Below are 12,694 nucleotides of genomic sequence, written 5' to 3'. Positions count from 1 at the left end.
CTGTGCGCCCCAGGAGGCACCAGAGCTGCTGCTGCTGGTGGTGAGTTAATCTCTAATGCCGAGAAAAGCCCATTTGTAGAAACCAGTCTTCCTTTTCTATCGGCCAGGGCCAATTCTGTAGAAAGTAGAGAGCATGATGCTGTAAGCCAGACTAACAGCAGCTCCCAGAAGAGGAGTTTCTTCTCCTTGCCAAAGCTTTGAGAAGAGGTGGCGGATCCTCACCCGCAGCAGAGTATCGTGGTTTTCGCTGCAAACTTTGAGGTGCAGTTTAGAGCAAATAAGGCAGAAGTTAATACTGGTGGAATTTGCTGACATAAAACATTTTTATAAATAATAGTTTCGTCAGGTATGTGATTCGCTAGTGCCGATCAGACTGCATTTCGTATTCTTGCACAGGATTTGCTTTGGGGAAAAAAATGCGGTTAAGCCAGCCCTTCCGGCACAGCGCTGGGCTCCGCTGGGGCTCTAAATAGCTGCCCAGTGAGGATACTCCTCTTGTAATTGCTTATGTACTGAAATGTGTATTTCACCCAGACACCTGTGCAGAGCGTTAATAGAGGCTGAAAATAGCTGCGTTTGAGAAAGTTGTTCCTTCTCTTTAGGCCAAGTTTGACGTTTTCATGCATGTTTAACCACAAAGCCACAATAAAGCGTAGCGATCTTGTCCAACATCCCTGTTCTGAAGTGTTGCGCTGGAATGCTTTGTTATAAAATTTTTCCGTTTTAAAGAAGAAAAAGCCACCTCCTACACGTGAAAAGAAGCAAAGAGAATATTTACTGTTTGTTCCCAAACTTCCAAGAGACTGCAGATGTTTATATGACTAGGAGAAATCTTCTGACAATATTATTTAATCATTTTGAAAACTAATGAAGGGGAAAAGTCAAAGGTACTTTGGGAAGTGAGAAAAAGACAATAAACTTCCATTGTCTTGCTTTTGCGGCTTGCAAATGTAGAGCATCGGGGCTCTTTTTGTGGAGCTTGCCACGCGGTGTGAGGTAGTGCAGCATGAGTGCGTAGGTTTGGATCGAGGAAATACCTGTTACTGGGTTTCCCTTGCGATGGCGCAGCCTTGTGCAAACAGACATCTGAGCCTCGAAGAGCTTGCGGTCACTGGCCAGGGCTGTTTGCTCCCTGATCTCATTGTGGAATCTATTGTCAGGAAGCAAAGGCAATAAAAGGGCTTGCAGGAGCAGTTGGGGAATACAAGGCTCCTGTAGTATACACAGAAATAAGCCAGAGAGGAGGGAAAGGGAAGGAGTTAGGCTTAAGTGTTACTAGTGAAACTAGTAACTGTGCCGCTTGATGGGAAAACAGCATTTCCACATGCCCCTGCACTAAAACTGAAAGCGTTTAACAGCAAAACCAGCAACGATGAGTCCAAACTGCGAATAGAGTTAGGTTTTAGTAAAAATACTGTAGTTTATCTAGGGAGACACTGGGTAAAATTCCAGGAGCCTCTTAGTCAAGATATCTAATGTGTTTTGATTTCTTACCTGAACCGGTTGAAGTCCCTTGGGTTGTTAAAAACCCCACGTACCCTGTCAGGATTGTGGAAAATAGGAAGCTCAAAAATCATAAGGCTGTATCAAAGAGAAAGAAGTATCAGGTCTCTTCCCACATGGAACCTCTGGAAGAGGAGGCAGGAACAAGTATTATCTGCAGATCATGAGGAGAGTCTTGGCTTGTGATCAACTCAGAAACACAGTCTTGAAGCTGCTTTCCTTTTTCTTAGTACATGCAGAGAGGAAGCGCCTTAGAAAGCCAAGTAAACGGCTTCTGGAATATGCAGAAGAATATGATCACTTATTTGCACCCAAGAAAAAGTCAAGGAAGGGCCAGGAGCAATTGCAAAAGGTGGGTGAAGGCTGACGTGGTCTTCGTGGTTGTTACTCTGGGCTCTGCTCTGTGGGCTTTTGATGCGTTCTTGCTGTCTGCGGTGCCGTGCAGGATGAACGTTTTCACCACCATATTCTGCTGTGCTAGGTGAATTCTGTGGTGAGGTCTGAATTTGAAGGAGATCTTCCTGCACAATGCAGTCCTGACAGAGATACCCAGCGGGGGCCGAGTCCTTTGGTTTCAACTCCATCTTCAACCAAAGAGTCCCCTCCCATCCTCGAAGCAGAGTGCTCCTTCTCAGAACTAGGATCTCATTCTGCTGATCCCACCGATCGACTTCTAGAAGGACCTTCAGACTTTCCAGAGCTGGTGCTGTCTTCCTCAGATGTTTCTGAAGTTTCTGCTTCTCCAGATGCAGACGAGAGATTCCTGAAATCAGGTAAGCGAGAGGTTGTGTCATTCTGCTCCTGTAAGTCAATATGTCACAAGTTCAGCGGAAATTGTTGCTTCGGTCAGAGTGAAAAGGTCAGTAGCTATTGATCTGTTAGTTTGTTATAGCTTTGCTTCGTTCAGTGACCATTACTGGTGCTGGGAAGGGAGAAGGGGCAGTGGGTGAACTGATGAGCTGGATGATCGCACGCTTTAACTTTCTGTAGAGTACAATGGTCCTCCTTAGGTCCTGGCACAGAACACCCCTTTGTCCAAATGAAGAAAGTCACGACTCCTTCTCTTGAGTCCGTGCCATCTGTGCTTGCAAACAGCAGCATTCCTTTAGCTGTTAAAACCCTGGGGATGAATGTTCCGTGCTGAGGGTGACAGGCAAAGTCTAATCCACGCAGCTCGTGGGGTGGCCTTTTGCTCTGCTCGTGAGCTCGGAGAGTTGTAGCACAGAAATCCCTCTAGGAAAACGTTTTTCTTAGAGGTTCTAAGGATTTATAGAAATTGTCAGAGACTTGTCTTAGCAGCAGGCCAGGGCCTTGGCTTCCAGTAAGGCATGGGACACAAAGAGGAGTGCCGTCCAATGGGTTTTTCCCCTTTCCAACATGCTATCTCCTTTGCAGTATGTTCATTCTCTGGTGGCATCTAGAGACATGTCCAGAGTAAAAGCCCTGATGTTCTGGCTGTGCTGACGTGGCAGGAACGCTGTTCCTGTTCTAAAGGGGCCTGTGGTCAAAAAAATTAAACCAAGCAGGCAGAGAAGTATGGTCAGTGAGAGATCAGGTAGGCTGTTATGTTTGAGGGCAGAGGGATTGCCTTTGGGTGTCAGATAGGAACGGAGAGTTGGAGCAAATTAAAGGAGGAAAAATGGGGGATGCGAGCCTGAGGTTGGAGATACAGACGAACAGTGCAGGGTGCAGCAGCTGGAGCGAACGTCGTCTGCAGAGCTCACATAGCTCTGCCCGCTGCCGAGGAAATTCACCTCTGGCTGAAGCACGCAGAGCCGGAGCCGTGGGCAGGGACTTGGTGTGGGGACAATGCCAAGTTGTCCCTCCGTGAGGTGTCTGTGCATAAATGGTATGTGCGGAGGTGCCACAGAGGACACAGCCAAGGCTGATGAAGCGAGCAGATGCACAGGGCAGGACAGGTAGCAAGCGGTTTCTGCCAACTGTCTTGCACTCATTTTTTGGTGGTCCTTTTAAGTTTATATTATTGCCACAATTAGTGTGGATAAGCCCAAATCTAATGACTTGTTGCCTCTTGAGTGCCAGCAAAAGGCTTGAGCAGGAAACGGTGCAGGTCACAGCTGCTTTGTTTGGGGTGTCTTTCCCAGGTGGTTTTCACCTTCACTGTGCACAGCGTGGATGCTGCTCTGAGTGGCGTGGGAGTGGAGGCAGGACTGTATTTTTCAATGATGGGACTGGCTTAGGCCAGATCCAGATGGTTGGGAAGTTACGATCTGAATCGTGCTGCCACGATGTGTTACCTGCCAGCATTGACTGCATAGTCTCTCTTCTGCGGGTGGATTTTGTGTTGCGCGTTGAGGTTTGTCTGAAGGACATGGCAGACTGGGGTCTCTTGTGGAAGTTGTGGTGATTGACATCTCTGCCCAAGGAGCTTGTGATCCCAAAGACAGGGTGAAGCAGATTTTTGAACTCTTGGCTGATATTTGCTTAATGGTCTTGGCCTGGTGGAAGAAAACCCTTGTTTATCTGATGTGAAGAGTTTCATTGCAGGAAACTTTGAAAGCAAGCGTCAAAGGAAGCCCACGAAAAAGCTCCTGGAATCCAATGATTTGGACACTACCTTTATGCCAAAGAAGGAGGAGTGGACTCCCCCAAAGAAGGTACTTTCCTTCCAGCGCTTTTAAAAACCAGATAAAAAATGAGTCTAGACAGCAAACTCTGCTGAATGAGACACAGTGCTGTGTCTTTTTGTTGGCTGTGGCCCCGGAGCAAAGGTCCACCCTTCCCAAAGGTGCTGGTTGCCGTGTTATGATGAAGAAATCTGCTGAATACAAATGTGTTCCCCACCCCTCCCCATGTGTAATGGGGATTGGGTAATTTTGGTTGTAAAATCTCCTGTCTTCGTTGATTTATATGGAAAAAGAGTCATTTGGATGCTGGCTGGGAAGGTTTGAGCGGAAATGTCCTGTGCAGAGGTTTTCTGTCGCTGTTTTGTTGCAGTGTAGCTTGGGCTTGAACGTAAAGCTTTGTCTTTTTCCATCAGCTTTCTTCCGAGCAGCGTTTCCTTTATTACCTTCCCAAGCGAGCTGGTGAATGGTATGTAAGTGCAGAGCTTGTAGCAGGACAGAGGCTTGAGTTTTATCACACGTAGCCTATGTACAGCGCTTGGTGCAGATTTTTAAAGACAATGCTGCTCTTCTTCACTAAATACTTGATATCCAGTGGCACAGCTTGGAAAATAGCAACTCGTAGAGAATTATTTTGGGTGGTGTACCTGCACGAGACTTGTTGCCGCTGTTTCTGAGCTTGGTTAATAACAGTTTTCCTGCTTTCTTTTTCCTCTGTGTGTGGCACAGTCTTAATACAGTTATCATGGTTGCAGTAATGCTGAGGCCAGTGTATTTCATTATTAAGCTCCATAAAAGTGTAAAGCCAGAAGAGAGTCTCTCTTCCCAGCACCTTATAGGGTGTTAGCAGCCTTTTTGGGAGAGCTCAGGCGCAGCAGATGATGCTGCTGAGCACAAGACGCAGCAGACTCAGCATTCCTCCCTGCGCAGAGACTGACTGTTCCATGTGGGATCTGTCACACACACAGAACAAATGTTTTCCTGCAAAGCCGCTAATCGCTGGCGAATTAATGACCTGAACTGTAAGATAGACATTGCAGTCATTCGTGAAGTGGCTGAGGAACATGCATCTCTGATCTGCATCTGGTGACCTGACTGTTGTGTATTTGCAGAACGCTGGCCCTTCAGAGAGCGACAACTCTGAGCTCTACTCGCCAACCCACTTCTCGGACCTGGGAGAAGGTGAGCGAGTGCAGGGCTGTGGGGATGGGCTGGTCACGGGTGGGTTTCTGTGTGTGTCCGGGGCTTTCAGAGGACTCTTGCCTCAGTTGAGGCAATGGCAGAAGAAATAGGTATGGAGATTGATGGGCCAAGGTGCTGTCATGTCTTTGGTTTCCCTATGGAAGGTGGAGATGGTGAGCTCTTACTTCCATGGGATATTCTTATCTGTAGTCTGAGTGCTTGAAGGACACTTGTCAGCCCGGGTCTTTACCAATACACTGTTGTTCGCCCGATGACAACACTGTGACCAGGCTTAGTGGTGTCTACCCTGTCCCATTGTTGTGCAGTTGCATTGTGCTCCCCCCCATCTGCCTTTGTGTCACGTTGCTATCAACATGAGGAAGTTTTAGTTGCGGTGCGGTGGGAGAGGGTGTAGTTATCAGCATTTGATCAGCAACATAAGCTTTGTGTTGGAAGCATTTCTTTTCTGCTGGGGGCATGTCTTGGGGAAAGTCAGTAATGTTGTTCAGCAGCCTAACAAAAGCAGCTTAAACCAGTGTGAATCGATGGTCCACTCGTGGCTGCAGGACAGGGGGCTGCTGCCTGCAAGCTGGTGTTGCCCCAGCCCTTATGCCCTCAAAGACAGTAGGACCCAGCCTGAAACTCTCAGAAAAGGTGTAGATCTTGCTGCTGGCACCTGTAGCAAGGGAATTATTTCTGCATTTTCCTTGAGCGGTCTTTCTATTGCATCTCAGCTTCTGAAAAGCTCTTGGAGAAGCAGCGGAAGCGGAAGAGACAGCGCCATGCCTCTGCAATGCATTCCAAGAAGGAGAGAAATGAGGAGGGGCTGGGGGAGACCCCACACTCTGAGGTACTGTTGGGTCTTGCTGTGTGCTGTCATCCCTGTAACCTGTCTGCCACTTCCCAGGGCACTGGCAGAGCCGAGGCCTGGTCATCGCTGCCTGGCTGGCCTGTCAGTTGGGATTTTGTCCCACTGATGTAGCTGCATGAGCTGGGGTTCAAGCTGAAGATACCACCTTGTTTTATGTGATGACTACTTAACTTAGGCTCAGTTTTTAAGCTTCTACTCAGCTAACTCTCCAGAAGAGAGGCTGTTCTGATCTGATAGAATTGGGTTTTGCCTGGCACCTTGCTTTGCACTTCAGAAGGTCTAACTGCTGTAAAAGATCTCTGGTGGTGGTGGTGGGAGTCTTGCCCTTTTTTGCACCAGTATAAAGCACAAACACTAGACTGTGGACTTCAAGCCCTTCTTCCACTTGCCCCTGCACAGCAGGGTCAGCTAAGAACCATGTTGGAGGGCATGGGGGGGACTGTCTGTGACTGCTCACAGGAGCCTCTGATTACATTCTGCCATCCAGCAGAGCTGGCATACAAATATCTCTGACAAGCACGTTTTGCCTTTTAGGAATGAGCCAGGTATCACCAAGTGTAGGGGAAGCAAGACTTTTCCTGGGAGAGGCTGGACACCTGGGCCTCTCACCATCGCCTCCCACTTCCAGTGGCCCAGATTCAGCAGCAGGCTGTTCTGTCAGGATAGTCAGTATGTATTTCAGGAGCCAATTATAGACATATATTGTTATATTTGTTGTTGTTATACAGCTTCCAGGAGAGCACAAACGTCACAGCACTCGTCTGAGCAGTGCCAGCCACCCTCCTGCTACTGCTTTTTGAAAAGGTTATTCCTGCTGGGGATGATAAAGCGGGGTAGTACTCCTGTGCTGCTGTTAGTGCTCTTTCTAAAGTGTGCTCATCTGGAATCGTGTTTCAAAGAAGCCTGTACAAATACATTTGTCCATGATGGGGGGTAGTTAACACGGTCTGCAGTGAGGCACCTACTAAAGCATTGGCTCAGCTCTGAGCCAGCAGATTCTCTGTGAATGTTTCATGGGGAAGAAAAGAGGGGGCAGGTCAGAGCAGCAATGTAGTTAGGCCATGGCTCTGAATCCTGCACCCGCTGTTGACTGCAAATGAAGCCCAGGGAGTCTTAACTACCTCCAGCCTTAGATATCTGTGTTGGGAATCTGAAGTTGGGTATGGTAAACCATGCCAAAAAAAGCCCAAAATAAACAAACAAAAAAACCCACACTGATGCTTGGCACCTTTTGCCAGCATCCATTTCTCTGTATCTCTTGAGTTGCTGTGGTGAGTGTTCGCCCCTTGGCTTAGGTGAGTGTGTGGGTACTGGTGAGTATTAGTGGGCTGTGGAGATGCAATAGAGCTTTCCTGTGGAATCTGGACAACCCATGTCCCTAAGTGACTTTCCACATACCAGGCAAGGAACCCCACTTTGTTGTGAACAGTGCTGGAAGAAATAGTCTGATACAGCACAGTGGAGCCTTGGACCCAGCTGCTTTCAGAGGAAAGCTTGTCTGCCTGGGCTGAACTAAGCAGCTTTCTCTGTCTTTGCCTGTCCATGGAGCCAGGAGTGCAAGTTCGCAACGTCAGGGCAGCAAGAGAGTGAGAGAAGGGGATGGAAAACGATGTTGAAATGGTTGTCAAGGTTGTGAGCCAAGGTCAGGCTGTGCCAAAGAACAGGCCAGGCTTTTGAGGCTGTGCCAGATCCAGCAGCAGAGATAGCTCTGGAGGAAGACCCGAGATGGGAGAGCTGCCCTCTCTAGGAGGTACGTGGCTTTGCAGGGCTTGTGCTGGGTAGGGGAAGGAGGGGGAACAGCACAACAGGTTGTTCTGAGTGCTGGCCTTGGACAGCCATCTACTCCTTCCCTTTCACAGAGTGCGGGTGTCTGGCCTTACCCATCCTACCTGGCTTTGATGTTCCCTTCCCTACGCAGTTCTGGGAGCGTTGATTAAAATAAGGCCAAGATCCTGGCATGTGAAATGTGCAGATTTGCCAGCTGTTTGCAGAACCAAATGGGCCTGGTTTAGGCTGAAAGAGTGGGGCTAGCGCATGCTGTGCCACGCTGGGCAGTGTGGGCCCAGTTGTTAAAGCAGCATTGCTGCTTGCAGATGCTTTCAGATCTGACCAGAGAGTTGCTGGTTAACCCTCTGTGACTCCTAGGTGTATTTTACCTTCCCATTCCAATAACATGTGAAACATAGCCGTCAAGGTTCAAAACAAGGAGTCCTGGCAGCCATAGCAGAAAGCGGCCTGAAGGATGGGAAGACCCAAGCCAGTTCTAAATCACTTATACCTCTGTAGCAAGTCTGATTATGCCCCCCCATTCCAAAACACCATCTTGAAACCTTAGCTGAAGCAGGAAGGTGGTGCCGCTGAGCACAGGGGACGGGTTGGGTGTTCACCAGCACCCTGCCCCTCCTGACAGGGGCCTTGGTGACCATGAGGGGGCCGAGCTCACTTTGTAACACTGGGCCCCAGTGTAAGCAGAAGCTATAGTTGATATCTGCCCATACCAGTAGCTGATTAACTCTGCTCCTGTTCTCGGTTACAGTGACCTCTGCGAGCCTGAGGTCGCTGCTGAGCTGAGCAGACAAGGGAAGAACCTGTGTAGGAGGACCTGAGCTGTACCCAGTCCTTGGAGCACTGGTTGCTGGTGCTGCTCCTGCAGTGTTCCAGGAGCCAAAGCAAGTGTTTTGGACAGAGGGCTGCCTTGCCGCAGTAATTCCTAGCAGAAATACTAGCAAGAGTGTCGTAGCGCTTAGCTTGAGAAGATGCTATTGCATATAAAGGCAAAGGTGGCTGTCGTGTTGTAGATGGACATTTTACCCACACCACAGAGATCTTTCCCTTCCCTCTGCCAGGCTGTGTGGTAGGATGGCAGCAGCTTACATGCCCCTTATCAGTATTCCCACAGGCTGCATCGCTGCCAGCTTTCCAGTGAGATGCTGATGATAGTCTGTAGGGCTGTGCGCTGTGTGGTGTGTTGGACTGGCAGTAGTCTGTAGCTGGGACTCTGCTCTTCTTTGTGCTCAATAAAGAAAATGTATACCATCCATCTTTGTATTGTGTGCTGTAATATACTGTCAGTGCACCTATGCATCATTGCTCTGCAGAACTCAGATGGCTTTAAAGTGTTCTCAGAGAAAAGCGTACTGCTGCATTTAGGGAATGAAAGAAAAAAAACAACCAGAGGAAGCACCATTATCTGATCTGAATGCTAGCTCCAGGTCTGCCAGCTTTAAACTTCAGGAGATGTTTATGTCCTTGTTTTGCCCATGTTAATAATGTGTTCAGAGGGCTTTCATTTCAGTTTACAAGCTTCAGTAGCACCACAGCTCCCATACAGAAAGTGGTGCAAAGCTCCTTCTCCCGATCGTTAGCAGGACACCCAGCACGGAGCAGGGCTGCAGGGGTGGGAGTGGTGCCTGCTGCTCCTGCCAGTGCCCTGAGTCCCTCACAGGGTCTTTCGGTGAACAGTTTGTGTCTGGACACGCACTGGGTGTGAGGCGTTGACCCAAGAGGAAGCGGGGAGCTGCGCACCGAGACCACTCAGTTCACTGCAGTAAGCTGGGATGTTAAAAAATAGGGTCTGGAGTGGCAGCTGGTGCTGGTGAGGCCACTGAGGTGTTGCCTGGGCTGTCCCCAAAGGCCTGGAGTCTGTCAGGGTGGCGTTCCCTGTCCTGGCAAAAGTAAAGGCAGTGCTGCCCTGTGCAGCTGCAGGACGGGAATATCTTGTGGTAGAACAAGCATCTCTAGGATACCTGCTGCTCTCCTTCCCTCTTACAGTGTCTGAGCTGGTCCCATGGACATGTCACCAGGTGTCCTTCCACCTTGGGAAGCCCTGTGACAGGATCCCTCACTGATTCCTGAGGGTGCGGTTGGGTCTTCACCATTGGAACCCCTCTCCTCAGCAGGATGCTCTTTCAGCAGTAGATGTTATGGTCGGTGCTGCAATACTCGCACAGGACAGGTGCTCGTGAAGGACTCTGCCCTGGCAGGATGGTGTAAATGCCCTGCTGCACTGTTCACTTTGGCGCTGGCCAGCTCGTTCTTACCAGCACAGCCCTCGGGTACCTATGTGTCTGTATTTTACGTGAGCTAGAACAAGCTGAGACAAGTGTGGGGAGAAGTCTGGCTCGTTTGCTGGGTGGAAACTGCAATAAAGATAATTAGAAGTTTTTTGTTTGCATTTCCAGGGCAAGCAGACATTAGCATGTAGGATGCTTCAGGCTATTCCAACCTACCTGTTTTGTTTATATGCAGGGCATTACCTTCTTCAGAGAGAGGTTATGCACAGGAAAATAATTGTGTTGAGCATGTATTTTTTTAATGATGTAGTAAACTCTTTCCTTGTGAGTCTTTTGGTAGAACTGTATGGGGGGATGTTCTCTCTGGGGTGGGTAACATGCACCGACCAAGTGCCAAACTTGTTACATGCTCAATGTCTGAATTTGTATTTTCCAAGTCAGGACAAGGAACTACTGACAGTGCTGATCATGGATTTCTTTTTAAAGGGGGAGACATCGGTTCATGGAACTGCTGCAAGCCCCAAAGAGGGTAATGAAGAGGGGTCAGAGAATGACCACGGAGTGCCTTCGTCCAAAAAGATGCAGGGGGAGCGTGGAGGAGGAGCAGCTCTCAAGGAGAATGTGTGTCAGGTAGTGTCCTTGAAGAAATCTCTCTGAAACTTTACCACTGTAAAGTGTGTTTGTGTAAGTTCTAGGACATGCTGGTGCCACAGATAAGCCCAGGTAGCCTCAAGGTGCTTATTGTGGAATTAACCAGCTTTTTGTGCTCTGAATTGAGCCTTTCCTCTGCGATTGCCTCTCCTCCTGCTAAAGTTCACAGATGGTAGTAAGACGTAACAGACGTAGGATTCATTTTAGCAGATGTGTGGTAGCAGGGACTGGATGGTGAATGGCAGCAGCGATGCACAAATTACCTGAATGAACTAACACAAGGAGAATGTAGCACTTTTCCACAGGGGGTCTGTGCTGGCAGTCCTGGCCAGCACGTGGATTGTTGCTGCTTTGGATGAGTTGGGGATGCTCAGAGCTGCCATTGTGCTTCTTTCCCCACAGATCTGCGAGAAGCCGGGGGAATTGCTGCTGTGTGAGGCGCAGTGCTGTGGTGCTTTCCACCTGCAGTGCCTTGGGCTCTCCGAGATGCCAAAGGGCAAGTTCATCTGCAACGAGTGTTCCACAGGTACAGCAGCTTGTATGAGTGCGGAAGGATGGGGACTTGCTTCCTGTACCTGGTGCTTCCTTTGCTGGAGCGATGTGCCCACAGTAGGGCTGCTAAATAGCTCTTAGTCTTCTGATTATTAGTCTGATGTTTTAAAATGACTTACTAATTAACTGGTCTTACTGTTAATTCAGGTGTGTGGAGTGTGAAGAAGTGAATGTCCGGGATCTGGTGGGAAGGAGAAGGGGAAATTCTTATCTCAGACTAGAGAGAGGGCTGGAAAGGAGGGAATGTCTAAGTGGGAATCTTGACTCTTGTTTTTCTACTTACTTTTCCCTGACCTGCAATCACAACTATAGTATTTTTTTCCATCTGGAGTTTTATTGCAGCTGCAGACGGACACAGCCTGCTGCAGAGACCTGTGCTTTGGGACGGGTACAGCAGGTTGCGAAGCTGTGCCGTGCTAACACACGGGCTGGTGGAAGCATCAAGTCTTCATTTATGTGACCGGTGTTCCGTCTGCTGCTCTTTCTCCAGGGGTCCATACCTGCTTTGTGTGCAAGAGCTGCGGGGAAGATGTCAAACGGTGCTTGCTGCCCCTCTGTGGGAAGTATTACCACGAAGCATGCATACAAAAGTATCCACCCACGGTCATGCAGAACAAGGGCTTCCGATGCTCCCTACACATCTGCATGACTTGTCATGCTGCTAACCCAGCAAACATCTCTGCATCTAAAGGTACCGAAGTCTTCTAGAGTGGTCTAGGGGATGCAGTTAGAAGCTTTTTCTTTGTTCCACGTCCACTAGTTCCTCATGTTGATGTTCTGTCCTTGCCACAGCGCTCGCTGTAGGGTTTGCGGAGGAACAGCCTCTCTCAGGAGTGCAAGGGGGTGTCTGTGCGCTGCTCATCAGCACTCCTGATGGTCAGACACGGCAGCTCAAATGTTCTCGTCTGCCCAGACACTCGGATGCCTGCACGTCCAGCGGTGCCACATGCCTCTCTGGGTTTTTGAATAAGTCTGGAGCTATATGGACACTCATGTTTTTCTTATGTACTTTTTTTCACCCTGCCAGCGCTGCAGACAGTGCCTGCGTAGCAGCACTGGCTACCAAGGCAACGGCACAGAGAGCAGCACAGTAAAAACTGTGATATTGGTCTAATTGTCCTGTTTTTGTAATGCAAACTCTTGACTTGTCGTAGTGACACCCTTGGGTTGAGCCTCTCAGGGAAACATTCTTTGAGCTGTTGTCGGCAATACCTTGACCTTTATCTCACATGATTAAACTTAAAACTTCTATGTGATCGCCCTGTACCTTTGCTTCTAAAGATGCCTTTCTTTAAATTCTCAGTATCTTAGGATGAGTGGCAATAAGACCAGCTCTA

At 48.8% G+C, this 12,694-nt stretch overlaps 1 protein-coding gene across 5 annotated transcripts in view; it reads left to right on the top strand.

Annotated features, from left to right (window-relative positions):
* The window catches only part of NSD1 (nuclear receptor binding SET domain protein 1), a 55,774-nt gene that overhangs the window by 24,147 nt on the left and 18,933 nt on the right, over positions 1-12,694 (top strand). For all 5 annotated transcript variants that reach the window (XM_080353014.1, XM_080353016.1, XM_080353015.1 and 2 more), the window contains exons 6-13: positions 1,734-1,855; positions 1,985-2,276; positions 4,012-4,121; positions 5,201-5,270; positions 6,005-6,120; positions 10,641-10,784; positions 11,208-11,331; positions 11,848-12,048. In XM_080353014.1, the coding sequence (XP_080209140.1) occupies positions 1,734-1,855; positions 1,985-2,276; positions 4,012-4,121; positions 5,201-5,270; positions 6,005-6,120; positions 10,641-10,784; positions 11,208-11,331; positions 11,848-12,048 (1,179 nt within the window). The remainder of the gene's footprint in view (positions 1-1,733; positions 1,856-1,984; positions 2,277-4,011; positions 4,122-5,200; positions 5,271-6,004; positions 6,121-10,640; positions 10,785-11,207; positions 11,332-11,847; positions 12,049-12,694) is intronic.

The sequence above is a fragment of the Nesoenas mayeri genome, assembly GCF_963082525.1.
Source record: "Nesoenas mayeri genome assembly, chromosome: 14".
Lineage (NCBI taxonomy): Eukaryota > Metazoa > Chordata > Aves > Columbiformes > Columbidae > Nesoenas > Nesoenas mayeri.
The sequence above is the reverse complement of the archived record's forward strand: the minus strand, read 5'-3'. Positions and strand labels throughout refer to the sequence as shown.